Genomic DNA, 27,914 nt, shown 5'->3' with positions numbered 1-27,914 from the left:
AGGGTAGTGCAACCGCAATAAGCAAGTTGCAAGAAGTTCAACTGCGTCATATTTTTTACGATGTTCTTGGTATCGTAATGCGACCCATTCAGTTGTATTGCACTGCGATTTACATCCTTGCTCAATGTTTTCATATCTACAGATTAAAATAGAAATCATAATTGTTTTCTTTTTTTTTTTTGCATGAGTCACTAATTTGTGGTGACCCCCTAACTTTGTATAAATAACTCAGGCTAATATAGTAAACTTTGTAATATATCTCTTCAGAGAAAAATGCTTCATTCTCCACAGCCTTCTAAACTCATCATTCACTCTGAAAAACAACTGAAAGCCATCCTTGTGAAAGCAAGACAGGCTGCCAGAACAGTGAGCTGTCGGGGTTCTACTAGCTATTTTTGCCTATGGGGAAGGGAGAAGAGGAGTGAGGATTAGAGTGAGAAAACAAGCAGAGACAGGCAGATGTCTTGCCCCTAGCGAATGATTCGGCTTATCCTAGAGCTGAATTCACAGCTACACTGCTCAGTACTGCTGTATGATGGTCTCAATGCAGCTGCTACTGCTCTTGAACATATCCTATACTTAGAAAGAAGAACTGGAATCCATTTGATTCTGTGTACTTTGTTTGGGAGACTTTAAAGCCAAACTGCAGAGGGAAATGCTGGTAAAAATGTAATATACAAGCTATAATGTCCAGAAACAAAAACGTTATTCCTCATGGACACACACCAGCTAATTTTGATAGGTTCCTTGAAATGACAGATACATTTTAAAATGAAACTTTCATCTGATTCATGCTGACCAAACTGTGCGCAGCACAAATCTGATCCTAGCTGCATGATTGTAGTCGGTATAGTTTTCTGAAACGCTCTAGTGTTTCAGAGAATGAATACTTTAAACATCCAGGAGGGGACCATAGCCAAGGATGAGAGTAAGCAAGTAAGGATCTTGGCACTCAAGTTTCAGAGAATGGAACAAATTATTTTTAATAGCAATGCAAATAGTTGTTAACATTTCTGTCCTAATGTTGGATGTTCATCAGAACTGATTGCTTTGTAACTTTTGGCTAAAGAGACACTCGCCAATATTAGGACCAAAACGTTAACTATTTGGATTGCTATTAAAAATAATTTGTTTCATTCACTGCACTTTGAGTGTGGAGTTCCTTACTTTCTTGGTAACTGGTTGGAAACCTACTTGGGCACCTCATCTCCTAACCAGGGAGTATTGTATACCTCTACAGTACAAGGCTCAGACTAGTCAGAAATTGTCCCCAGCTGCAAATCTACATAAGAAGGAAAGACCAACAATTTCAAAATTCTGAAATCCTATAGATATAACAGAATGTAAACCTATAAAACTACATTTATATGGATACACCTAAATAAAATGGGAATGGTTGGTGATATCAACTTTCTGTTTGTGGCACATTAGTATATGGGAGGGGGAAAACTTTTCAAGATGGGTGGTGAATCTGTTCATGTAGGAATGCTTGGATCTGACACCCATAATGTGGTGGTGCAACATCTTGCTGGAAAAACTCAGGGAACGTGCCATCTTCAGTTCATAAAGAGGGCAACACATCATCATGAAGGTCATCGTGGGCCAGTTGAATGGCCACCAAGGTCTCCCGATCTGACCCCCTTAGACTTTTATCTTTGGGGTCATCTGAAGGCAATTGTCTATGCTGTGAAGATACAAGATGTACAGCATCTGAAACAATGGATACTGGAAGCCTGTGCTAGCATTTCTTCTGCGGTGTTGCTATCAGTGTGTCAAGAGTGGGAGAAGAGGGTTGCATTGACAATCCAACACGATGAGCAGCGCTTTGAACACATTTTATAAGTGGTCATAAACTTGTAAATAACTCATAAAAGAATAAAGTTACGTTAAAACCAAGCACACCAATAAGTTTGATGTGTCACATGACCCTCTTCCCATTGGAAAAAATAAAGTTGGATCCAAAATGGCTGACTTCAAAATGGCCACCATGGTCACCACCCATCTTGAAAAGTTTCCCCCTCCCATATTCTAATGTGCCACAAACAGGAAGTTGATATCACCAACCATTCCCATTTTATTTAGGTGTATCCATATACATGGCCCACCCTGTAGATTCAAATAATTAGGCAGAGAATAACACTGTAAAATTTATTTCTTTATTATTAAAAACATAAAACCCAAAAATTACAAAGTAAAAAATGGGGGGAGGGAATTACAAGGGATGGGAAAAGATAAAATTGAGGAGTGGGATGGATGTTCTCTGGATACATACAGGTCCTTCTCAAAAAATTAGCATATAGTGTTAAATTTCATTATTTACCATAATGTAATGATTACAATTAAACTTTCATATATTATAGATTCATTATCCACCAACTGAAATTTGTCAGGTCTTTTATTGTTTTAATACTGATGATTTTGGCATACAACTCCTGATAACCCAAAAAACCTGTCTCAATAAATTAGCATATCAAGAAAAGGTTCTCTAAATGACCTATTACCCTAATCTTCTGAATCAACTAATTAACTCTAAACACATGCAAAAGATACCTGAGGCTTTTAAAAACTCCCTGCCTGGTTCATTACTCAAAACCCCCATCATGGGTAAGACTAGCGACCTGACAGATGTCAAGAAGGCCATCATTGACACCCTCAAGCAAGAGGGTAAGACCCAGAAAGAAATTTCTCATCAAATAGGCTGTTCCCAGAGTGCTGTATCAAGGCACCTCAATGGTAAGTCTGTTGGAAGGAAACAATGTGGCAGAAAACGCTGTACAACGAGAAGAGGTGACCGGACCCTGAGGAAGATTGTGGAGAAGGACCGATTCCAGACCTTGGGGAACCTGAGGAAGCAGTGGACTGAGTCTGGTGTGGAAACATCCAGAGCCACCGTGCACAGGCGTGTGCAGGAAATGGGCTACAGGTGCCGCATTCCCCAGGTAAAGCCACTTTTGAACCATAAACAGCGGCAGAAGCGCCTGACCTGGGCTACAGAGAAGCAGCACTGGACTGTTGCCAAGTGGTCCCAAGTACTTTTTTCTGATGAAAGCAAATTTTGCATGTCATTCGGAAATCAAGGTGCCAGAGTCTGGAGGAAGACTGGGGAGAAGGAAATGCCAAAATGCCTGAAGTCCAGTGTCAAGTACCCACAGTCAGTGATGGTGTGGGGTGCCATGTCAGCTGCTGGTGTTGGTCCACTGTGTTTCATCAAGGGCAGGGTCAATGCAGCTAGCTATCAGGAGATTTTGGAGCACTTCATGCTTCCATCGGCTGAAATGCTTTATGGAGATGAAGATTTCATTTTTCAGCACGACCTGGCACCTGCTCACAGTGCCAAAACCACTGGTAAATGGTTTACTGACCATGGTATTACTGTGCTCAATTGGCCTGCCAACTCTCCTGACCTGAACCCCGTAGAGAATCTGTGGGATATTGTGAAGAGAAAGTTGAGAGACGCAAGACCCAACACTCTGGATGAGCTTAAGGCCGCTATTGAAGCATCCTGGGCCTCCATAACATCTCAGCAGTGTCACAGGCTGATTGCCTCCATGCCACGCCGCATTGAAGCAGTCATTTCTGCCAAAGGATTCCCGACCAAGTATTGAGTGCATAACTGAACATTATTATTTGATGGTTTTTTGTTTGGTATTAAAAAACACTTTTATTTGATTGGTCGGGTGAAATATGCTAATTTATTGAGACAGGTTTTTTGGGTTATCAGGAGTTGTAGGCCAAAATCATCAGTATTAAAACAATAAAAGACCTGACAAATTTCAGTTGGTGGATAATGAATCTATAATATATGAAAGTTTAATTGTAATCATTACATTATGGTAAATAATGAAATTTAACACTATATGCTAATTTTTTGAGAAGGACCTGTATATTTCAGAAGTGACAAGTCAAAGGCCAATATTTGATAGCATAATATCAGGGTGACACAAACAAACATCCAGAAGTTTCACATTTCATGATTGTACTAATTAATCAAAGCAAAAAAGTGCATTGTGCAATAAGTATTAATAATAAAGTGCATCAATAATGAAATATTGCACAGTGACAAGTAAAATATTGGTAACAATTTATGACACACTATAGGAATCGCATGTCACCAATTGGATGCAATCACAAAAGTGCTCTGTGCAATAAATAGATATAAATATGCATAAATGTTCAGCATAAATAATCATTGCATAGTGCAGAGTACAGCGATCAAACAAATGTCTAAATATGTGTATATATACGTGTGTTTGTGTGTATGTGTATATATATATATATATATATATATATATATATATATATATATATATATATATATATCCATTTCCATAACCATTGCACAGTGCCAAGTATGATTCCCACAAACGTGGCTATCCAAGAGAGGAATAAATTAGTGAGGCCCTAAGGATTATGGAAAATGTCCCATATAATAACCAGGAGCACACAGCGACCTCCTCCACCTGCCCCAACGCACATTTCTCCACCGCTCCATCACAAAGTGACAGCAAATCATGATGAAGTATAAAGCATCTGTTCTCTGAAGATGCCGGAGCGTTTCAGAGGAAATATACCGGGCTGCAATCATGTAGCCAGTATCTATGGTAATTCCTGCTGTCTGCAGATTGTGAAGCATGTATCAGATGACGTGTTCATTTTACGTGTCAGATCTTTACATGAAGTATTTATCTTACCACTTTTTCATATCATATGCTAATGCATATACGTTCGTGCCTCCTTAAATTGATATAGCATTATTAGTATTAAAAAAAATACTGAATGTATCATTTCCAAACTGTTGTAGCAGAAATCCTTTCTCTTCGGTCTCAATATGTTGAATGCTCTGAGCGTCAGAAAGTGGTAGTTGTCAAGGGCATCTGCTCATAAAATACATGTTTGCTTTGATAAGCTGCAGTCACAGCACTTTCCTTATGTTAACCTAGTCAGCTGTACATGCCTGGAGGGGACATTCAGACTGAGCAAGCAGAACCATGTAGTAGGACTTGAATTTAATACGGATGCACAGAAGTGTACAGAGTGAAATCCAGCATTTTATTCAATGTGTGAACAGTGAGCAAGAAAAAGCATCTTAGATACTTTGGGACATATCAACACTGTCCAATAGGCAGTGCAAATTTATCAAGGTGGTTAATGCAGTTTCATGTATCATGTCTAATTCTATATTGTCAAGTTTACACAACCTAATAGTTGGCTTACTGTGTGCCGGAATTTTGGTGCCATGCCCCTGTCTGACAAGTCACACTCCTTTTCAGAGAGGCCATACCCCCAAGTTGGACAAATCGAAAAAAAAGTATCTAATTCACATAAATATGGTGCAAGTCATGACATTTTTTTTTTTTTTTTGGCATAAACTATTTCAGAATTCTAGCATAATTAGCTTGATAAATATGCAGCATTTAGTAAGTGATGAGTGAACGTGCTCAGATAAGGTGTTATCCGTGCATGCTTGTGGGCTTGCCAAGTTTCTTCAGCGTGCTCGAAAAATAGGTTTGGATCCCCGCGGCTGCATGTCTCGCGGCTGTTCGACAGCCGTAACACATGCATGGATTGCCTGTTTGTTTGTTATGCAGACGCGGGGACTCTCAATAAGCACGCAAGCATGCTCGGATAACGCCTTATTTGAGCATGTTTGCTCATCACTACTCTAGCAAAAAAAAGTTATTCTGAACAAGTTATTATGAAGGGCCACCACCCTTTTCTTGTAATTTTGATGAGGCTGATATGTGGAATACAAGTTTTGGTAAATCTACACCATTAGAGACATGAAATTGTTTTATCCAATATATGTAATGGGATAATTTATTATTATATAACTAAAACTGATTACTTGCATGACTAAATCGTTTTAATATATCTAACTGTATTGAAGTAATTGTTACTCTCCTGCTTTATAAGGCTAATTGTTAGATATAGCAAGACAGTGTGTGCCCAGCCTAGTGAATTAGTCGCATTAAAGAAGACGAAGAAGAGAAAGAAAGATGTGCAGCTACAGCTAAGTTCACACTTGATTTTAATATAAAATATGGCTAGTAAAACAGACTTGCAAAACAAAAATTACAACATGCCTACTTTGTAGATAGTCACAGTTAAAGTCTAGATGTTAGGACATTTTCTTTCGTATTTAAAAAACAAAAACAAACTCCAATTATTCACTCTCTTCACAAAAATGATTGCACAATAAATGCAAAAACTCAGTACAGTTGTTTCTGAAAAGCAAGAGCACTCTGTGATATTAATTTCAGATTATTTTTTCTGTTAGAAAAATATATATTGTGCTGTCTTGATTCTGCTTTTTAGTGCATTACAAATAAAGGGAAAAAATGTGATTGTAACTCAAATTCAGCAGTACAAATGCCACCTACATTTGATTACTGATCAATAACACTGGTACCGCTGGTATCTCCCTTATCTTCCTCACCCAGTTTGTGGAGTGGATTGCAGGGTATTAGGGTACCGTCACACAGTGCCATTTTCATCGCTACGACGGCACGAGCCGTGACGTTCTAGCGATATCGTTACGATATCGCAGTGTCTGACACGCAGCAGCGATCAGGGACCCTGCTGAGAATCGTACGTCGTAGCAGATCGTTTGGAACTTTCTTTCGTCGCTGGATCTCCCGCTGACATCGCTGGATCGTTGTGTGTGACAGCGATCCAGCGATGTCTTCGCTTGTAACCAGGGTAAACATCGGGTTACTAAGCGCAGGGCCACGCTTAGTAACCCGATGTTTACCCTGGTTACCAGCGTAAACGTAAAAAAAACAAACAGTACATACTCACATTCCGGTGTCTGTCCTCCGGCGTCTCAGCTTCTCTGCACTGTGAGCGCCTGCCGGCCGGAAAGCGAGCACAGCGGTGACGCGGTGACGTCACCGCTCTGCTTTCCGGCTATGGTGCTTACACAGTGGAGAGAAGCAGAACGCCGGGGGACAGACACCGGAATGTAAGTATGTACTGTTTGTTTTTTTTACGTTTACGCTGGTAACCAGGGTAAACATCGGGTTACTAAGCGCGGCCCTGCATTTTTTCTTTGTTTATCCTGCAAAAGGCTGAGTACCCAAACTGCAGTTGGGGTCCACATTTAGGACGGGGTCTCATGAACGTATGTTCACTCGTGCGAGATCAGATGCGATATGCTAATGACTCAGGTCACGCACTGCGAGCGGGAGCCGGTGTCCGTACTCTGTCCACCGATCCTCTCGCATGAAAATTACTGCACAGCTGCAGAGGAGACGGAGAAAGTAATTTCTCCATCTCCTCCATTGCCAGCGTCCGTGGGAATCACACTGCACTCAGATGACATCTGAATGCAGTCTGAGGTTTCACACGCTTCACATCCATTTCTTGGATACACGTGCAGCATGCTGTAATTGTGTTCTCATGCCGAATCTGCATGAGAAAATAATCGCAGATCTACACTGCCCCATAGTATAACATTGGGCGGAGTACAAGCCGATTACGCTCGTCCGATTTATACACTTGTGTACGCGAGCCCTTATGACATTAGTGTAGTGGGGACAGCCTACATAGTTTATGGGATGCATGTCTCCAGAAGCACAAGCTGGGGCACAATGTATGAGGTACTAATCTGGCATATTTTCCATTTTCACTCTGCAACACTCTTCTATGCCATTAAAATAATAAGAATTTCACTTGTAGATGAATTCTCAGTGGAGTGTAACAATATGGGGATCACTTGTAGGAAGGGGCATTTCTACTGTTCTCACTGAAGGGATCTTCAAGTGACACCCACAAACTATTTCAGGAAAATCTACACCCCAAAAATCAAATGGTGAGCCTACATTCCTGCCCCATGCTGTGTTCCCAAACAGTACTCTGTGAGCACATATGGGGTATTGCTGTGTTGGGTAAAAATGGACTCTACAGCTGAAGCAATTTCATGCTATTACCTCTTGTGAAATTGGTTCCCTTTAATGAATAAAGTCTTGAATACCTTGGGGGATGCAGTTTTTATAAAGCAAGGTCTTGATTGAGGAGGCTCATTTGTCAGAAAGATTCAATAATCCCCCCCCCCCCCAAAAAAAAAAAAAAAAGTTTGTAAACTTAATTGAAAAAAAAGAAAGAAAAATTGCTGCGGAACTTTTTGAGCATGAAAGAGAACAATTATAGACCTAAATTTACATATTGAATACATTTAGGTCAATAACATAAAGTACAAAGTGTCACAAAAACCAATGTCAGAATCACTGTAGTCGCACTCCAGAGTGATTACTACATAAAATGACAGATATGATTTGAAAAATGTGATCAGGTCAAAAAAGTGTACAGCGGAATCAGGATAATTTTGGTATACACTGAGGTTGTGGTTCCAGCCTATTCCCATAACTTACAGTGCCAACAAGACAAAAGTAGTTTTTCCTAGATTTAAAAAAGGCACATTTTCTCTCTTTTCTGATCTGTTATTTACCAACTTGTGTTTTGGAGGAAACTGCGGAACCTTTAGGCCATGTGCACACGTAGGAAATGTGGTGCAGAATTTTCTGCACTAAATTTGCATCTCCTGGCAGAATCCGCAGGTGCAGATTTTCTGCAGTTTTTGTGCGTTTTTGTTGCGGATTGTGTGCAGAGTTTACCAGTGCGGATTTTTGTCATGGAGGGGTGCAGAAACGCTGCAGAACTGCACAAAAGAAGTGACATGCACTTCTTTTAAATCTGCAGCAATTCGTCATGATTTTTCCGCACCATCTGCACAGCTTTTTTTTTTACCATTGATTTACATTGTACTGTAAATCACAGTGCGGAACTGCACCATTTCGGCGCAGAAAAATTCGCTGCAGTTCTGCACCAAATCTGCATCGTGTGCACACAGCCTTAGACTTTATGGAGACAGACATCTTGAAGAACATAGGGTTTAAAATGCAAAATGTGAATGCAATTTTTACAGATTTGTAATGGATGTGCTGCAAATATGTTACCTCCAGGAATATATTAATGTGACCATTCAGTCCAAATTGTGAGTTTGACTATACATGGCAAATGTCAGACATGTCGTCTTCCGTTCTTTTAACCCCTTAACGACTGCCAATTCGTCTTTTTACTGACCTGAGATCTAAGAGAATATCCTCTCCATACAGGTGACAATCCAGCAGCTGTCCGCTGTACACTATAGCTGACAACTTGCTGCATCAGCCCGATCAGTGTTGGCACCGACCATAACTGTTTAACCCCTTTGATGCTGCTGTCAATAGTGACTACATCATATAAATGGTTAACAGTGCGGGGGCTCTTTCTTTATCTCCATCGGCACACTGAGATCCTGATTGTGTGGTCCTGATGTTTGCCATGGCAATTCACGGCCAAATAGCGGCCTTAGAGTCTGCTCGATATAATGACCTATTTAGAAGTAAGCGACATTTAGGTGGTAAAAATACACTTTTTCATTCCCATTATGCCACTTAATTCCTGGAGATCATCTGAAGGGTTAATAAACTACCTGACAGCAGTTTTCAAAATGTCGAAGGGATCGATTTTTAAAATGGTATAACTTTTGGGGTGTTCCAATATATAGGACCCCCAAAGTCACTTCAAACCTGGATAGGTCCCTAAAAAAACATTTTTTTTTTTGTAAATTTCCTTGAAAAAATGAAACCTTCTAAAATGCTAACAAAATAAAATAACATTTTAAAAATGGTGCTGATGTAAAGCAGACATGTGGGAAATGTTATTTATTAATGTTTTTCTGTAGTATCACTATCTGGATTAAAGGAAAAATCATTCAAAGTTTGAAAATTGCTAATTTTTAAACATTTTTGTCAAATGTCTGATATGTTTTGTGTTTATTTATAAAAACAAATATAGACCTAAATTTACCATTGTCACAAATTATAATGTACCATGAAAAAACAATCTCAAAATCAGTATTATTTGTTGAAGCGTTCCAGAGTTATTACAATATAAAGTGACACTGGTCAGATTTCAAAAATTTGGCCCGGTCACTAAGGGGTTAAACGATCCCGTCACGTTCCCTCTGTACAGATCTCCACTTTTATTTTCACAAAAGATCAAGGGCCATACACATTCTGTTTCATACTGGCTTTTGCCGTTGCCTAGCTTGGCCATACATGTTCAATGACACCGGGAACAAGATGGAACGTATTTCTAGGAATATTGTTTAATTGAAAGATCACTTGTGAAAGGAAGGGGAAAGAAATTTGGCAAAAGATGGGGTAATGGGCAGGGTGACGGAAGGGAGAGTCCTGTTGAGAACGAGCAGATATTCACATTTACGAGGATGAGTGGTAGTAGGTGTTTGTGAATGGTATAAACATTTATTTATTTGTTTTTTATTTGGAGCAGGGAGTGAGTGAGTTGTGGTATAAGATCCGTACTCTAGAATATGATCCTACTGTATATACTCGAGTATAAGCCGAGATTTTCAGCCCACTTTTTTGGGCTGAAAGTAACCCTCTCGGCTTATACTCGAGTCATACCCAGGGGTCGGCAGGGGAGGGGGAGCGGAGCTGTGTAATAATACTCACCTGCTCCTGGTGCGGTCCCTGCACATCCCTGGTTCCCCGGCGCCAGCAGCTTCCTGTAGTGAGCGGTCACATGGTACTGCTCATTACAGTAATGAATATCGACCCCATTCCACTCCCATAGGAGTGGAGACGCATATTCATTACTGTAATGAGCGTTACCATGTGACCGCTCACTACAGGAAGAAGCTGCCGGCGCCGGGGAACAGATGTGCAGGGACCGCGACAGGAGCAGGTGAGTATAATGCAGTTTTTTTTCGATATTCACCTGCTCCCCTTTCCACTGTCGGCGCCGCTGCGTCTTCCTCGTCCTCTGCAGTGATGCTCAGGTCAGAGGGCGCGATGACGCGATTAGTGCATGCCGCCCTCTGCCTGAACGTGCAGAGGACGGGGAAGACACCGCGGCAGTCGGTGGTGGAACAGGGAGCAGGTGAATATAGCAAGTGCCGGGGGCCTGAGAGGTGAGTATGACATTTTTTATTTTTTTAATCGCAGCAACAGCATATGGGGCAAATGTCTGTATGGAACATCTTATGGGGCCATGTGCAGCGTTATATGGGGCAAATATCTGTATGGAGCATCTTATGAGGCCATGTGCAGCATTATATGGGGCAAATATCTGTATGGAGCGTCTTATGGGGCCATGTGCAGCATTATATGGGGCAAATATCTGTATGGGGCCATGTGCAGCATTATATGGGGCAAATATCTGAATGGGGGCATGTGCAGCACTATATGGGGCAAATATCTGTATGGAGCATCTTATGGGGCCATGTGTAATATGGGGCATATATCTGTATGGGGGCATATATCTGTATGGGGCCATGTGCAGCATTATATGGGGCCAATATCTCTATGGAGCATCTTATGGGGCCATGTGCAGCATTATATGGGGCAAATATCTGTATGGGGCCATGTGCAGCATTATATGGGGCAAATATCTGTATGGAGCTTGTTATGGGGCCATGTGCAGCATTATATGGGGCAAATATCTGTATGGGGCCATGTGCAGCATTATTTGGGGCAAATATCTGTATGGAGCATCTTATGGGGCCATGTGCAGCATTATATGGAGCAAATATCTGTATGGGGCCATGTGCAGCATTATATGGGGCAAATATCTGTATGGAGCATCTTATGGGGCCATGTGCAGCATTATTTGGGGCAAATATCTGTATTGAGCATCTTATGGGGCCATAATCCACATTTTTGGAGCATTATATGGGGCATATTTTAATATGGAGCATCTTATGGGGCCCATCATGAACTGTATGGAGCATTATATGGGGCTCCTGATTCAATATGGATATTCAAAAAAACACTTAACCTACTGATGTCTCAAATAATTTTACTTTTATTGGTATCTATTTTTATTTTTGAAATTTACCAGTAGCTGCTGCATTTTCCACCCTAGGCTTATACTCGAGTCATTAAGTTTTCCCAATTTTTTGTGGCAAAATTAGCGGGGTCGGCTTATACTCAGGTCGGCTTATACTCAAGTATATACGGTATTTTGATATTCATGCAAGTTCCACTGTTCAAGGAACTTATCCTGCTTGGAATAAGTCAAGCGGGTTTTTTCAAATGAGTATATAGTATTTGATTCATTGATCCATTCTGCTAAGGATGGGTGATCAAGATCTCGCCAGTGTCTATCAAAACGAAGAAACACGCAAACCACTTTTTTTATTTTTTTTATCAACATATGCTAAAAAAAAAAGAATATTTGACAATGTCAATTGGAAGTTCATGGAACAAAGACTGATGAAATTTGGCTTCCTGACCCTTTGCATTGGAAAAATCTTAGCCCTCTACAGTAACCCTCAGCTAGGCTGAAGGTTTGCAATGAACTTTCCCCAAGCTTCGATATCAGAAATGGGACGAGGCAGGGTTGCCCTCTCTTGCCCCTCTTATGCATACTTGTAATGGAAACTTTTCTACAAAAAATAAGACAAAACCCTGAAATCCAGGGTTTAAAATGTGGTCAAACAGAGCATAAAATAGCTGCATTTGCGGACAATGTACTTTTACCTAACAGATCCCTGTAAATCAATTGAAATACTACTCAAAGAAATACACACATTCAGTCTCATGTCAAACTTTAATATACACAGGGTGGCGCTCACAGCAATCAGGCATGAACAACCATAAAGATCTCAAGGAGACCTCTGGTTGTTATGCCGATGATCCCTGATCACGTGACGGGGGATACCCGTGTGCGCATTTTGGGCCAGATGGCTGAAGCGCATGTTAAATGCTGCTGTCAAGAGTTTGACAGTGGCATTTAACTAGTTAATAGGTGCGGGTGGATCGCGATTCCGCCCGCACCTTTTGCGTGCACATGTCAGCTGTTCAAAACAGCTGACATGTCCCGGCTTTGATGCGGGCTCACCGCCGGAGCCCACATCGAGGGCTCCTTTCCACTTGCGAGATAAACGTCCGTGTCTCGCATGTGAAAACCAAGTTGTGGCGCCGGTACTCCAGAGCGGAGAGTGCTGCTCCATAGCAGTACATGCAGCCGCACGCTCCGCTCCCAAGTGCCGGCGCCACAACTTGGTTTTCACATGCGAGACACGGACATTTATCTCGCAAGTGGAAAGGGGCCCTAAAGCTGGGGTTCTGCCCTTGGACGTACTAGTCCATCCAAGGACAGAAAGGGGTTAATGAATGCAGTCTTGAATACCTTGGGGGATGCAGTTTTTAAAGCAGGGTCTTGATTGAGGGGCCTCTTTGTCATAAAACGTCATTAACCCCTTAATGACCGCCTATACGTCTTTTAACTGACCTGAGATATAAGAGAATAGTCTCCCCATACAGGTGACAATCCAGCAGCTGTCGGCTGTCCACTATAGCTGACAACTTGCTGCATCTGCCACGATCAGTGTTTGCACCGTCCAAATCTGTTTAACCCCTTAGATGCTGCTGTCAATAGTGACTACATCATTATAAATGGTTAACAGAGTGTGGGGGCTTCCTCTTTATCCCAATCGGTGCCCTCAGATCATGATTGTGTGGTCCTGATATTTGCGATGGCAATTTATGACCAAATAGCGGCCTTACAGTCTGACTGCTGTAGTAATCTGTTCTGAAGTTAGAGGCATTTAGGTGGTAAAAATACACATTTTCATTTCTGTCATGCCACTTTGCATTAATTCCTGAAAAGCACCTGAAGGGTTAATAAACTACCTGACTGCAGTTTTCAGTATGTCAAGGGGTGCTGTTTCTAAAATGGTATCACTTTTGGGGGTTTCACAATATATGGGACCCCTAAAGTCACTTCAAACATGGAAAAGTCTGTAAAAAATTAATTTTGTAAATTTCCTTGAAAAAATGAAAAATGACTGCTACATTTTTAAACCTCCTAAAATGCTAACAAAATAAAAGAACATTTTATAAATGGTGCTGATGTAAAGCCGACATGTGGGAAATGTTATTTATTAATTTTTTGCTCTGGTGTGACTATCTGGGCTAAAGGGATAATAATTCAAAGTTTAAAAAGTGCTATTTTTTTAACATTTTTCTCAAATTTCAGATATTTTTTTATAAATAAACACAAAGCATATCAATCTAAATTTACCATTATCATAAAGTATAATGTGTCATAAAAAAACAGTTTTAAAATCACTGGGATTTGTTGAAGCGTTCCAGAGTTATTACCACATAAAGTGACACTGGTCAGATTTCAAAAATTTGGCTCCGTCACTAAGGGGTTAATAGACATTTTAGGTACTGGAATTTTCAGCGCCTTTAAATCATTGGTTCTAAATCACTAAATAATAGGTCCGTTTAGTAATGAATGTTTGTTTTATACTTTGATTCTTGGTTTCAGTTGGAAGAAAGTATAGTTTTCTTTGTAGATCAATTAATGTAGAACCTTTTGTATTTACCTTTTTTGTATTTTTGTATTAACCTTTGCACAACCAAATTTTTTCTTACATGTTTCTTCAGCCACTTCTCATATAAAGACCTTGAATTGGCGCCTTGGCTCCATTACAGACACATCCTCTTCACTTTTTCTTATTGTAAAGGCCTACTGTAATGGTCTACTGTAATTTTCTTATATATACAGACATAGATATATACATAGATAGATACAGTGGGGAAAGAAAGTATTTAGTCAGTGACCAATTGTGCACGTTCTCCCACTTATAAAGATGAGAGAGGCCTGTAATTGACATTATAGGTAGACCACAACTATGAAAATCAAAATGTAAAAACAAATCCAGAAAATCACCTTGCCTGATTTGGCAAGATTTATTTTGCAAAATATGGTGGAAAATAAGTATTTGGTCATTAACAAAGGTTCATCTAAATATTTTGTTATATATTCTTTGTTGGCAATGACAGAGGTCAAACGTTTTCTGTAAAGTTGGCACACACTGCTGGTGGTATGTTGGCCCAATCCTCCATGCAGATCTCCTCTAGAGCAGTGATATTTTGAGCCTGTCACTGGGCAACACAGACTTTCAACTCCCTCCAAAGGTTTTCTATGGGGTTGAGATCTGGAGACTGGCTAGGTCACTCCAGGACCTTCATATGCTTCTTACGAAGCCACTCCTTCGTTTCCCTGGCGGTGTGCTTGGGATCATTATCATGTTGAAAGACCCATCCATGTTTTTTCTTCAATGCCCTTGCTGATGGAAGGAGGTTTGCACTCAAAATCTCACGATATATGGCCCCATTCATTCTTTCATGTACATGGATCAGTCGTCCTGGTCCCTTTGCAGAGAAACAGCCCCAAAGCATGATGTTGCCACCCCCATGCATCAAAGTAGGTATGGTGTTCTTTGGATGCAACTCAGCATTCTGTCTCCTCCAAACACGACGAGTTTTGTTTCTACCAAACAGTTCTACTTTGGTTTTATCAGACCATAGGACATTCTCCCAATACTCTTCTGGATAATCCAAATGCTCTCTAGCAAACTTTAGACGGGCCCAGACATGTACTGGCTTAAGCAGGTTGACACATCTGGCACTGCAGGATCTGAGTCCCTGGCTGCGTAGTGTTTTACTGATGGTAGCCTTTGTTACGGTGGTCCCAACTCTATGCAGGTCATTCACTAGGTCCCCCGTGTGGTTCTAAGATTTTTGCTCACTGTTCTTCTGATTATTTTGACCCCACGGGGTGAGATCTTGCGTGGAGCACCAGATTGAGAGAGATTATCAATGGTTTTGTATGTCTTCCATTTTCCTATTATTGCTCCCACAGTTGATTTCATTACACCAACCTGCTTGCCTATTGCAGATTCAGTCGTCCCAGCCTGGTGCAGGGCTACAATTTTGTTTCTGATGTCCTTCGAAAGCTCTTTGGTCTTCACCATAGTGGAGTTTGGAGTGTGACTGAGGGTGTGCACAGGTGTCTTTTATACTGATAACAAATTCAAACAGGTGCCATTACTACAGGTAATGAGTGGAGGACAGAGGAGCCTTTTAAAAGAAGAAGTTACAGTTCTGTGAGATCCAGAATTCTTGCATGTTTTTAGGTGACCGAATAGTTGTGGTCTACCTATGATGTCAATTACTCTCTCATCATTAGGCTGTGTGCCCACGTTACGTTTTTTATGCGTTTCTGCCGCATTTTTTACCGCAGCGGAAATGCATAAAAACACTTAAAAACCGCATTCACATGCAATCCTATGGGATTCCGCAGTTGCTGTGCCCATGCTGCGGATTTTCCCACTATGGAAGCGCATAGCGGTAAAATCCGCAGCATGTTCATTATTTCTGCAGAATCGGGGCGATCCCACAGCCATAGAATTGCATTGAAACGCTCACTTTACGCATGTGGCTATGCCCACCATGCGTAAAGTGAGCGCTCCATGTCCGGATGGTACCCAGGGTCTGCAGGAGAGGAGACTCTTCTTCAGGCCCTGAAAACCATATTTCTGTAAAAAAAAAAAAAAAGAATTAAAATAAAACATCTACTATATAATTGTCTAAGGGTCACTTCCGTCTTTCTGTCTGTCCTTCTGTCTGTCTTTTTGTCTGTTTCGGATATTCATTGGTCGCGGCCTCTGTCTGTCATGGAATCCAAGTCGCTGATTGGTCTCGCCAGCTGCCTGTCATGGCTGCCACGACCAATCAGCGACTGCCACAGTCCAATTAGTCCCTCCCTACTCCCCTGCAGTCAGTGCCCGGCGCCCGCTCCATACTCCCCACAGTCACCGCTCACACAGGGTTAATGCCAGCGGTAACGGATCGCGTTATGCTGCGGGTAACTCACTCCGTTACCGCCGCTATTAACCCTGTATGACCAAGTTTTTACTATTGATGCTGCCTATGCAGCGTCAATAGTAAAAAGATCTAATGTTAAAAATAATTTAAAAAAATACAAAATCATTATATACTCACCTTCCGCCGCCTTTCCCGCTTCTCGCAACGCTCCGGTGACCGCTCCATGCAAGCGGCAGGTTCCGGTGCTAAGGATGGTATGCGACAAGGACCTGCCATGACGTCACGGTCATGTGACCGCAACGTCATCACAGGTCCTGCCCCCATACCAACCCTGGGACCGGAAGCTGCCACGTGCACCGCACACAGGGCCAGGTCTTCAAAGGGCCTTCGGAAGGTGAGTATATGTTTTTTTATTTTAAGTCTGTATACTACGTGGCTCTGTGCTGTATACTACGTCGCTGTGCAATATACTACGTGGCTGGGCAATATACTACGTGGCTCTGTGCTGTATATTACGTCGCTGTGCAATATACTGCGTGGCTGGGCAATATACTACGTGGCTCTGTGCTGTATATTACGTCGCTGTGCAATATACTACGTGGCTGGGCAATATACTACGTGGCTCTGTGCTGTATACTACGTCGCTGTGCAATATACTACGTGGCTGGGCAATATACTACGTGGCTCTGTGCTGTATATTACGTCGCTGTGCAATATACTGCGTGGCTGGGCAATATAGTACATAGCTGGGCAATATACTACGTTACTGGGCAATATACTATGTGGCTGGGCAATATACTACGTGGCTGGGCAATATACTACGTGGCTGGGCAATATACTACGTGGCTGGGCAATATACTACGTGGCTGGGCAATATACTACGTGGCTGGGCAATATACTACGTGGCTGGGCAATATACTACGTGGCTGGGCAATATACTACGTGGGTGGGCAATATACTACGTGGCTGGGCAATATACTACGTGGCTGGGCAATATACTACGTGGCTGGGCAATATACTACGTGGCTGGGCAATTTACTACGTGGCTGGCAATATACTACGTCGCTGGGCAATATACTACGTCGCTGGGCAATACACTACGTGGCTGGGCAATACACTACGTGGCTGGGCAATATACTACGTGGCTGGGCAATATACTACGTGGCTGGGCAATATACTACGTGGCTGGGCAATATACTACGTGGCTGGGCAATATACTACGTGGCTGGGCAATATACTACGTGGCTGGGCAATATACTACGTGGCTGGGCAATATACTACGTGGCTGGGCAATATACTACGTGGCTGGGCAATATACTACGTCGCTAGGCAATATACTATGTGGCTGGGCAATATACTACGTTGCTGGGCAATATACTACGTGGCTGGGCAGTATACTACGTGGACATGCATATTCTAGAATACCCGATGCGTTACAATTGGGCCACCATTTAGTAAGGATATACTTACCTTCTGAAGGCCCCGGAGTCCTCCCGACTCTCAGTGGTGCACGCGGCGGCTTTCGTTCCCAGGGATGCATTGCGCGAAAAACCTGAGATGATGTCACGGTCATGCGACCGTGATGTCACAAAAGGTCCATCGAGCAAAGCATCCCTGGGAACGGACCGTACTGGGAGCGCCGCTGAGGAGATCGGAGGCCGTCGGAAGAAGAGAATAACTATATTTTTTATTATTTTTAACATTCTATCTTTTACTATTGATGCTGCATAAGCAGCATCAATAGTAAAAAGTTGGTCACACTTGTCAAGCACTATGCTTGACAAGTGTGACCAACCTGTCAATCACTTTTCCAAGCGATGCTTCAAATCGCTTGGGAAACGCTAGCATTCTGCAAGCCAAAAACGCTTGTGTTTTGGGGGAAAACGCATGCGAGTTCCACATGCGTTTTACCCGCGGCAGGGAGTTGCAGAAATGCTTTGGACATTTCCGTAGCATTTCTGCAATGTGGGCACATAGCCTTAAGTGGGAGAAATTGCACAATTGGTCGCTGACTAAATACTTTTTTCCCCCCACTGTAGATATATATATTGGGAAAAATAGCTTTGATGCCCATAACTGCTATAGTCCAATATAGGATAGAAGATAAAAGCCCGTTTTTCCAAAATATCTTCAATATAGGAGGCCATTTGTGTTTATCTATGTATCCAAAATGCAGATTGCCATTTGATAGTCAGTATGTTTAGAATACTAGAGCAGTTTTACTGACCTATGCCTACTATTTTCAGATTCCAGAACAGTACAGCAGCATATCACTGTCCATTTTTTTCATAAATGTTCTGTTGCCTTCACTATTTGCTTTGAGTGTTAGAAAATAATTCTGGCATCCAGGACAATTTGTACTTTGTTTCTCTGGCTGTTTCACACTTTTTTTTTTGTTACACTAGAGTAACTGACATTGCATAAGTGATATATTCCACTCTGTAAAGAAAAAAGGATCATGGTAAAAAAGAACCCGACTCCCCCCAAAAAGCTGAAGGGAAAAAAGCATGCATGAGCAGTCTACTTTATTATTTCTGTAATAAATAAAGTAGCATCCTACAATGTATATGGTTAATGTTTACAGGGGTTTTCCACCACTTCACATTGATGAACCTTTCCTTGGTGCTGAGGAGTATAACACTGTCGGTCCATTCACTGTTTAGTAGCTGCTGCTGGGTCATGCAGATGCACTTATGGTGGCTCAGTGGTTAGTACTGTAGCCTCGCAGTGTTGAGGTCCTGGGTTCTAATCCCACCAAGGACATCATAAGCAAAGGAGTTTGTATGTTCTCGCCAGCTTTGTGTGGGTTTCCTCTCACACTTCACAGACCTACTAATAGGTAATTTAGATTGTGAACCCCAATTGGGATAGTGATGATTATGATGTCTGTAAAGTGCTGTGTAAATTAATTGTGCTATATAAGCGAGTAAAACTAAATAAAATGTTGAAGAGAATAGGACCTGATGTGCAGTACCCAGCTGCCGCAGCACTAAATAGTGGCTGGCGCTGCTGTTTCATTTTTTTACACTGTTTACATACTGCCACCACCGGACGTCTTAACAGCTGATCCGTATGAGGTGTCAGACCCCAACTGATCTTACATTGATGACCAATCCTAAGGATAGGTCATCAGTATAAAGTAACTGGAAAATGCCTTTAATTTGAATCTGTCAGTAAGATCAACCCTCCTAAGCCTTTATATTGTTATGTAGGCCATAGAAAGTTAAAAAAAATGATACCTGTGATCCAATGTTTTATCCAAGAGAAATACATGTTTTTCTTGTATATAAATGGTTCAGGACTATGGGCTGAACACTGATCTGCATGAGAATCTGCCTCCGGAGATTATTTTAAGTAAAAGGGTGAGTTGCCAGTGCGACCTATAGGCTTACCAGTGTTACCAGTGTGATGTGTAGTGGCCGCTCTCTGCTTTCCTGGTCTCACTGCAGAGCTGTGTGTGATTTATACCTGACACATTGGTAGGTTCCTCTCCGCTTCATTGTCCCAGGCAGAGAGGGCTGTAATATTGTTACAGTTCAGCAGAGCTGTGAGGGCTGCAGTAAATGTGTTTGTAAGAAGACAAATCTCATTGCCACTGTTCTGTGTTAGTTACATGTCTCGCACTGGTAACTCCCCTTTCATTTACAATAATCCCAGGAGGCGGATTCTCCTGCAGATCAGTGTCCGATCCATAGTCCTGAACAGCTCATTTACATATAAGAAAAACGTTAATTTCCCTGGAATAAGACATTAGATCGCAGGTATCAAGGTATCATTTTATTCAGCTTCCTTTGACCTACATGCGCATGTAGACATTTTAGGAGGGTTGATCCTACTGACAGATTCCTTTTTAGTGGTTGTGAAGAATATGAAAAAAGTGACTTTTGTTCCAATAATAGCAGCACCAATTTTGTCCAGGAGCTTTGTCTGGTATTGCAGCACAGGCTCATTTTTGATAATCCTAGTTAACCTCCTTTAATGACTAAAGTGATGGCCGTATTCTGCTTAGATTCCGTTTGAATGGTGTTCACTAATAGTTTCTCCTTTCCTCACAGTATCGCATGCTCCTCCGCCTCCCTCTATACTACAGGTAACTCCTCAGTTACCCCTGATGGGATTCGTGGCTAGAGTTCAAGAAAACAGTAAGTTTCTGTGACTTGAAATGTCTATCCACTAGTTCGAATGACCTCTACCAGTTTGTTTTTTTTTCTTACTCCTTTTGGTGTCTTCTGATAAAACCCTGTATCTTGTTTCACAGAACGATCTGGAATGAAAAGCAATATTTCTGTTATCTGGTATATTAAGACATAACCTTTTTTATGTAATATATATTTTTTAGTGAGAATAAATGCGTATTTTAACTTGTTTGAACTTTTAAATAGGATTTACACCCAAGAATTCAAACATGGTCATTTATTAATAAACTAAAAGGCAGTGCCGTAGCCAAAGTTTATTAATTTATTTATTTCCTACTTGGTAACATAGAAATCCATATTACCTCCTGCTTAATAATGGTAATTTCTTTCCTAAAATTGTCTCCAGGTATTACATGTGTATATATAGCCAGATTATATTTTTTATTTATTGAAAATTATGACTAGTCTGTCACCAGATGGCATACATTATTAAACAGACCTCCTAGACTTGACGAACCTAGTGTACGAAGTTTAACAATGTGTGTTAGAATGGCTGTATAGTCCTTTGGAAACTTCACCTGGCTATTATTAAACCGAGTATTGAGCTCTAGCTGGACTCATAAAATGCTCATGTTAAGTGTGTTGTGTGCTGTAAGTATATTTATGTGTAAAAGTCTCCGTATACATAGTCAGTGTACACCTTGTATTCTTGCATAATTTGTTCTCACATTTCTGTCAAATTAGTTTCTGAGACTCCACCTCCCCCACCTCCTACAGAAGAACCTGTATTTGATGAATCTCCCCCGCCGCCTCCACCTCCGGAAAACTATGAAGAGGAGGAAGCTGCAGTAGTAGAGTACAGTGACCCGTATGCTGAAGAAGACCCACCTTGGGCACCAAGGACCTACTTAGAGAAGGGTATGTGAAAAGATTTTTGTCCATCTGGTTTTGGGATAAGCCTTGAATACACAAGGAACCATTAAATTGAGAGTTGACCAACTGATCTTGTGATTACCCCAGACTGCACACAGAACGATACTACACTGCACAAGACGGACTGTAGAGTGGGGACTAAAGGTACCTTCACACGAAACGACTTTACAACGAGAACGACAACGATCCGTGACGTTGCAGCGTCCTGGATAGCGATATTGTTGTGTTTGACACGCAGCAGCGATCTGGATCCTGCTGTGATATCGCTGGTCGTTGAATAAAGTTCAGAACTTTATTTGGTCGTCAGACCAGCGTGTATCGTCAGGTTTGACACCAAAAGCAACTATACCAGCGATGTTTTACGCTGGCAACCAGGGTAAATATCGGGTTACTAAGCGCAGGGCCGCGCTTAGTAACCCGATGTTTACCCTGGTTACCAGCGTAAAAGTAAAAAAAACAAACAGTACATACTCACCTGCGCGTCCCCTGCCGTCCGCTTCCTGCTCTGACTGAGCGCCGGCCCTAAAGAAAGTGAAAGTAAAAGCACAGCGGTGACGTCACCGCTCTGCTGTTAGGGCTGGCGCTCACACAGTACAGGAAGCGGACGCCGGGGGACGCGCAGGTGAGTATGTAGTGTTTGTTATTTTTACTTTTACGCTGGTAACCAGGGTAAACATCGGGTTACTAAGCGCGGCCCTGCGCTTAGCAACCCGATGTTTACCCTGGTTACCCGGGGACCTCGGCATCGTTGGTCGCTGGAGAGCGGTCTGTGTGACAGCTCTCCAGCGATCAAACAGCGACGCTGCAGCGATCGGCATCGTTGTCGCTATCGCTGCAGCGTCGCTTCGTGTGAAGGTACCTTAAGTGTTTACACTGGATGGTGGATCAACCATGAAGGAGCTGCAGCACTAGCTAAACCTTCTGTCTGAGATCAAACTGGTTGTCAGACTGCCATCAATCAAAATGTTTTGTCCTGACGATATGCCATAATTACCTCTGGAATACTTACTTAAAAAAAGGACAATTTTCCAGTCAAATTATTATATGCCACAAATTGTATGTTGTACCAGGATGCTCTGAACACCCTCATAAACCCTAAATTTTCATTTTAAGGATAGAAAGTGTGAACATCAGATTCTGAACTCTCCATGTCCATAGGAATAAAGTTGGTGGCAATCACGGGATTTACTTTCATGACTGCTTCTTGGCTGTCTGTTGTCTCTGTCCACGCAGGGGGAGATCTAGGAGACTTTATAGCCCATGCGCTAGGAGGTCCTTACTTCCTAAGCAGAAGTGGACACAGCCAGGTGAATGCCAGAAAGCGGTCAGGATTTTGTTGAATGCATGGAGCGCTGCATACAATATTTATACATTTGTATCTATAAAATTAGGGGGTTTACAGACAAAACGCAATGGTTTACAGCATGTTAAAAAATTGACAATGGCCACTCCTTTAACCCTTTTTGAGATGTGATGTACATGTACATCACACTTTGGGTGTATGGCGCGAGCTGCACATATGGCAGATGTCAGCTGTGTCCTACAGTCTACATCTGCCTCTAACAGCGGCCATAGGATTAACAGCAGCAACAGAATCTAACTCCAATTGCTGCTTTTTAACCCCTTAAATGTCCCTGTCTATGTTTGAGAGCTACAGTGTAGTGACGTGGGTCCTGGGATGGTGCTGTTTTGGGCTTACATTGCCTCTCCTCCTTCCAAGACATGATTGTAAAGTGCAGATGGACCCAATGACCTACTGAAAGCTCATTTTGACACCATCTGGCTACTCCTGTAAAACCTACCCAAAGACTAGACTTCATATGAAGCCATAATATTCATTGAACACTGCAATACTAAATGGATCAGATGATCGCAGGTTCAAGTCCCCTAAAGAGTCTAAGCAACAAAATAAAGACTTTTAATTTTTAAAAATAGCTAAAAGCTTGAATCATTCTCCCAATTGAAAGATGAAGAAAAATATAAAAAATATTTTGTATTTCCACATTCGTATGAGTCTGGTGTAGCAACATTTTTTAATTAAGTAGCCCAAACTGTAAATGTCATAAAGACAAAAAAAAACAAAATTGCTAGAAAGAACTGTTGTTTTTTGAAGTTGTGCCTCCCTGAAAAATTCCAGTAACAAGGCATAAAAACTTTGTGCGTACACCATGCATAAGAAAAAACATCAGCCTGCAATTCAAAACACATGTCCTCCTACAGGTCCAACGACTGAAAATAATGAAAAGTTGCAGATCTCACAGAATGGCGATGCAAACTACATTTTGTCTTCTACACCGTTAATTTTTATCTCTTGTCCATTAATATACATTATGAATGTGTAGTTAAAGTTTGGTATTGCTGTAATTTAACTGACCCGGAGAATCATATTGCCAGGTCACTTTTACCTCACAGGGAACACCATAAAAATTAGGTTAAAAAAAAAGGTTCTTTTTACTTTCACCATTTTGCCCCACTTGGATTTTTTTCTGTATGTTTTATGGGAATATGAATAGTATCAAAACTACAAAAAAACAAGACATTGGCTATATTTACTGTCTTGTACTATAAGGGTATGTGTCCACGTTCAGGATTGCATCAGGATTTGGTCAGGATTTTTCATCAGTATTTGTAGCCAAAACCAGGAGTGGGTGATAAATGCAAAAGTGGAGCATATGTTTCTGTTATACTTTTCCTCTAATTGTTCCACTCCTGGTTTTGGCTTACAAATACTGATGGAAAATCCTGACCAAATCCTGATGCAATCCTGAACGTGGACACATACCCTTATAGACACTTGTCTGACTGAAGGTTTACATTTTCATACAAATAAGATATTGGAGTGTGCTGCAGTTTTTTCATTAAGATAAATTAAAACATTATTCTTTGGTCTTGCCCATGTTGTAGAGGTTGGGTCTGACTAATTAATTGAGTCTGTGGGCAGGAGTCTTATAAAGGTGACTATGTAAGACATCTGTCTTTAATGCAGGTAACGAGTTGATTAGGAGTGTCTAACCGGTCTGTAGGAGCCAGAACTCTTAATGGTTGGTAGGGGATCAAATACTTATTTCTCACTGCAAAATGCAAATAAATTTATATAATTTATACAATGTGATTTTCTGGATATTATTTTTGATATTCTATCTCTCAATGTTAAAATTAACCTACCCTTCAAATTATAGACTGTTCATGTCTTTGTCAGTGGGCAAACTTACAAAATCAGCAAGGGATCAAATACTTTTTCCCCCACTCTATGTTCAGAATAGTGATTCACATGATAGAAACGTCGGCCAAGCAGACACCAAGTCCAATAATAATAATAAAAAAAAAAAAAAACCTCTGAAAAATAGGTATCAATAAAGAAAAGTGAATTATTTAATTACCCCTTATGAACAGCTTGCTATATTTCATCTCAAACTGGCCTTTGTCATTTGAGCCTAAACATTGTCACTTGTCCATGTGAGCCAAGAAACATTCTTTGCTTTTTTCGTACCCATTATTGAGTCCTGTCCCCTTTTTTTTGATTATTGCATTTTATAGGTTGTTGGGCTTTAACAACCTTTCAGTTTGTGCTGCTTCATATTCTTTTTCTCGAAGACCAAGTCCAGGCGTAGTAGACATATTCTGCTGAGGATTTTGTCAAAAATATGCATGTGTTAAATGTTTTGTGGATTTCTGCACTCGTGGGTACGGTCACTGTATGATTCTACCATTACAGAATACTCTGTTATTTCATTGACCCATACGTTTGATGCAATATTTCTTTTTATTCCCTCCTAGTTGTGGCAATTTACGATTATTCGAAAGATAAAGAAGACGAGCTCTCATTTCAGGAAGGAGCCATCATCTATGTCATTAAGAAGAACGACGATGGGTGGTATGAGGGAGTCATGAATGGGGTGACAGGGCTTTTCCCAGGCAACTACGTGGAGTCAATCATGCACTATTCTGAATGACGACCCAACAGCAAAGTCCCTGAACAGAACCATTGAGGCTTCCCAGACTTCCATGAGCCCCTGGGGGGCCACTTAATAAGCTGAAGAGGATCATTGTCATTTGAGTCACTTCATTTTGTTCCTTTTTTGTTTCTGACCATTAAAAGAAATAGTGATACAAGTTGTTTGATCATATGTGATCTTCCTGCTGTTTTGGAGCAGTTCTAGCCAATTGACTTAAACTTTTTGGACTCTTGGATGTCTTAAAATGAAATAAAAGGGTCTATGACATTTATGAGCTCAACTTCACCCTTATTCCACACAATAATGTGGTCATGTACTCCTAGCCATAGTCAAGTATGTAGTGTATTCATTTTTTGGGTCTATTAACATATGGCAGATGTGCTGCAGAAATTCCTGTCTCTCAATAGGTCTTGCAGATATACTTGTGCTCGTTATAAAAAACCGCCTAATTCAGATGTATGAAACCTGCCCCATGTGCATATACTTAGAAGAGATTTGGGGTTGCTTAACTCTAAACTACCTTCCAATCTTCTGACTCTATGCCTTCTGCTGTGAGGGTGGTTACTACCATAGGAACACCAAAGAGAAGTTTTACAACGGGTCCAGGACAAGGCTCCGTAGCTCTTCCTCTTAGTTATCATAGAAAGAACTCCGTTCTGATATTTTGTGGACCGATTTGGAAACTTCAGTCTTTGCTTTGGCAGCTATTGAATATAGAGTGACCCAAAGACATCCAGTGTTAGCCATTTATACCAATGACCCTCAAAACCTAAGCAAACCTTTCTAGCTTTTGATTTTTATTATTTTCTTAGACTTCAGCACAAAGTACAAATGCAGTCAAATTCTTGGAACTTGGCATCAAGTATTATATATTGAGATTTACATAAGGAAAGTCAACTGTTTTATGGTTAGTGCACATGTTGCATCTTTGGTGCAGAAATGTCTGTTGCAAATACTTGTCTTTTGACAGGAAAAATAATGTGTAAAATATGTGCATTTTTTATGCCTCCTTTGAAGCATTTTTTTCTCATTCTAGAATGGGTGAAAAATGCTGCAAAAACATGAAAGAATTGAGATGCTGCAGGTTTGAAACTTCTCTAAATCTGCAAGGAAAAAATAACATGTGCATAAGATTTCAGAAATCTTTTTCACTTTGCCGTTTTTTTTTTTTTTTTTTAATTCACGCGAACAAGCCTGTAGCATTATTCACACATTGCAGACTTGATCACTATTTGGAAACAAATATTAAGACAAGATCCTAAATACAGAGGAAATGTAATGGAAAGATTTGTTTTATTATTTCTTCTCCTTGCATCCATTTCTAATTGTGACAGTAAAATACTGACCTAAACTTCAGTGTGTGCTGAGACCTTGGGGACAGAACGCCTTCTGGAAGACAGGCAGCACATCATAAGAAATAATAATAATAATGTATAGCCCAGAAATGAGATCAGAAGCTGAAGGACTGTTTCCTTTGTGTTTTGGTCAGATGGGTGTTCCCGTTGGTCATCTCCGCAGAGTTTAATGCTTCCGTTCTTGCAGATTTAGGTAATGGCTTTTAAAGTCCTTTTATTCTCCGGTGTGCGGACCTGAACATAAGGTACTAAGGTCACTACACTCAAGGACACCTCCTAAATAGTTCACCTTTCTACATTGTGCCTCAGGCCATTTGTTGTTAGAGACAATCGTATGGAATTGCAAAAAAAAAAAGAAAAAAGAAACACCCAAAAACAACAATTCTGTCCGTATTTGTTTTTGGTTGTTTTCAGTCTAGCCGTGATCTCAGGTATCATTTGCCTTTATTTCTTTCTATTTATTTCCTACTAATCATTGTAGATGGTGTTGGTGGCTCTGGAATATTTAATGAATCATCCCCATTCTAGGAACTCATAAATCGGTTTATCACTAACGCCTGAAATAGTTTTCTAGGTGATCATATTTGTGCATTGTCATGCCTTTTGCAGTATTTATTGCTAGATCCGTCATCTTCCAGATTAGCCTTGGTATTCTGGGGGCACATGGCTGCACACTTGAGACCCTCACCTGAGCTGTGGTTGAGTAGAGAGATGAAGCTTGCACTGTATGTTGTGCCTTGCTAAGTAAAGAGACCTGCCATTTCCAAGGCTTGGGAAATTGTGACATTGGGAGTTGCAGCATAATCTCTGTGCCACTTGGCTGCTAATATCTACAAGAACAGTTGT

At 41.1% G+C, this 27,914-nt stretch overlaps 1 protein-coding gene across 21 annotated transcripts in view; it reads left to right on the top strand.

Moving 5' to 3' along the window:
• ABI2 (abl interactor 2) overlaps positions 1-27,412 on the top strand; it is a 142,728-nt gene extending 115,316 nt beyond the window's left edge. For all 21 annotated transcript variants that reach the window (XM_077272000.1, XM_077271997.1, XM_077271996.1 and 18 more), the window contains 3 exons: positions 20,744-20,830; positions 21,569-21,742; positions 25,535-27,412. In XM_077272000.1, coding sequence (XP_077128115.1) covers positions 20,744-20,830; positions 21,569-21,742; positions 25,535-25,710 — 437 coding nt within the window. In that variant the 3' untranslated portion in view covers positions 25,711-27,412. The remainder of the gene's footprint in view (positions 1-20,743; positions 20,831-21,568; positions 21,743-25,534) is intronic.
• Positions 27,413-27,914: the final 502 nt, after the last annotated feature.

This window comes from Ranitomeya variabilis, chromosome 7, assembly GCF_051348905.1.
Source record: "Ranitomeya variabilis isolate aRanVar5 chromosome 7, aRanVar5.hap1, whole genome shotgun sequence".
Classification (NCBI taxonomy): Eukaryota; Metazoa; Chordata; class Amphibia; order Anura; family Dendrobatidae; genus Ranitomeya; species Ranitomeya variabilis.
Note: the sequence above shows the minus strand (reverse complement) of the source record. Positions and strands in the feature narration are given on the sequence as shown.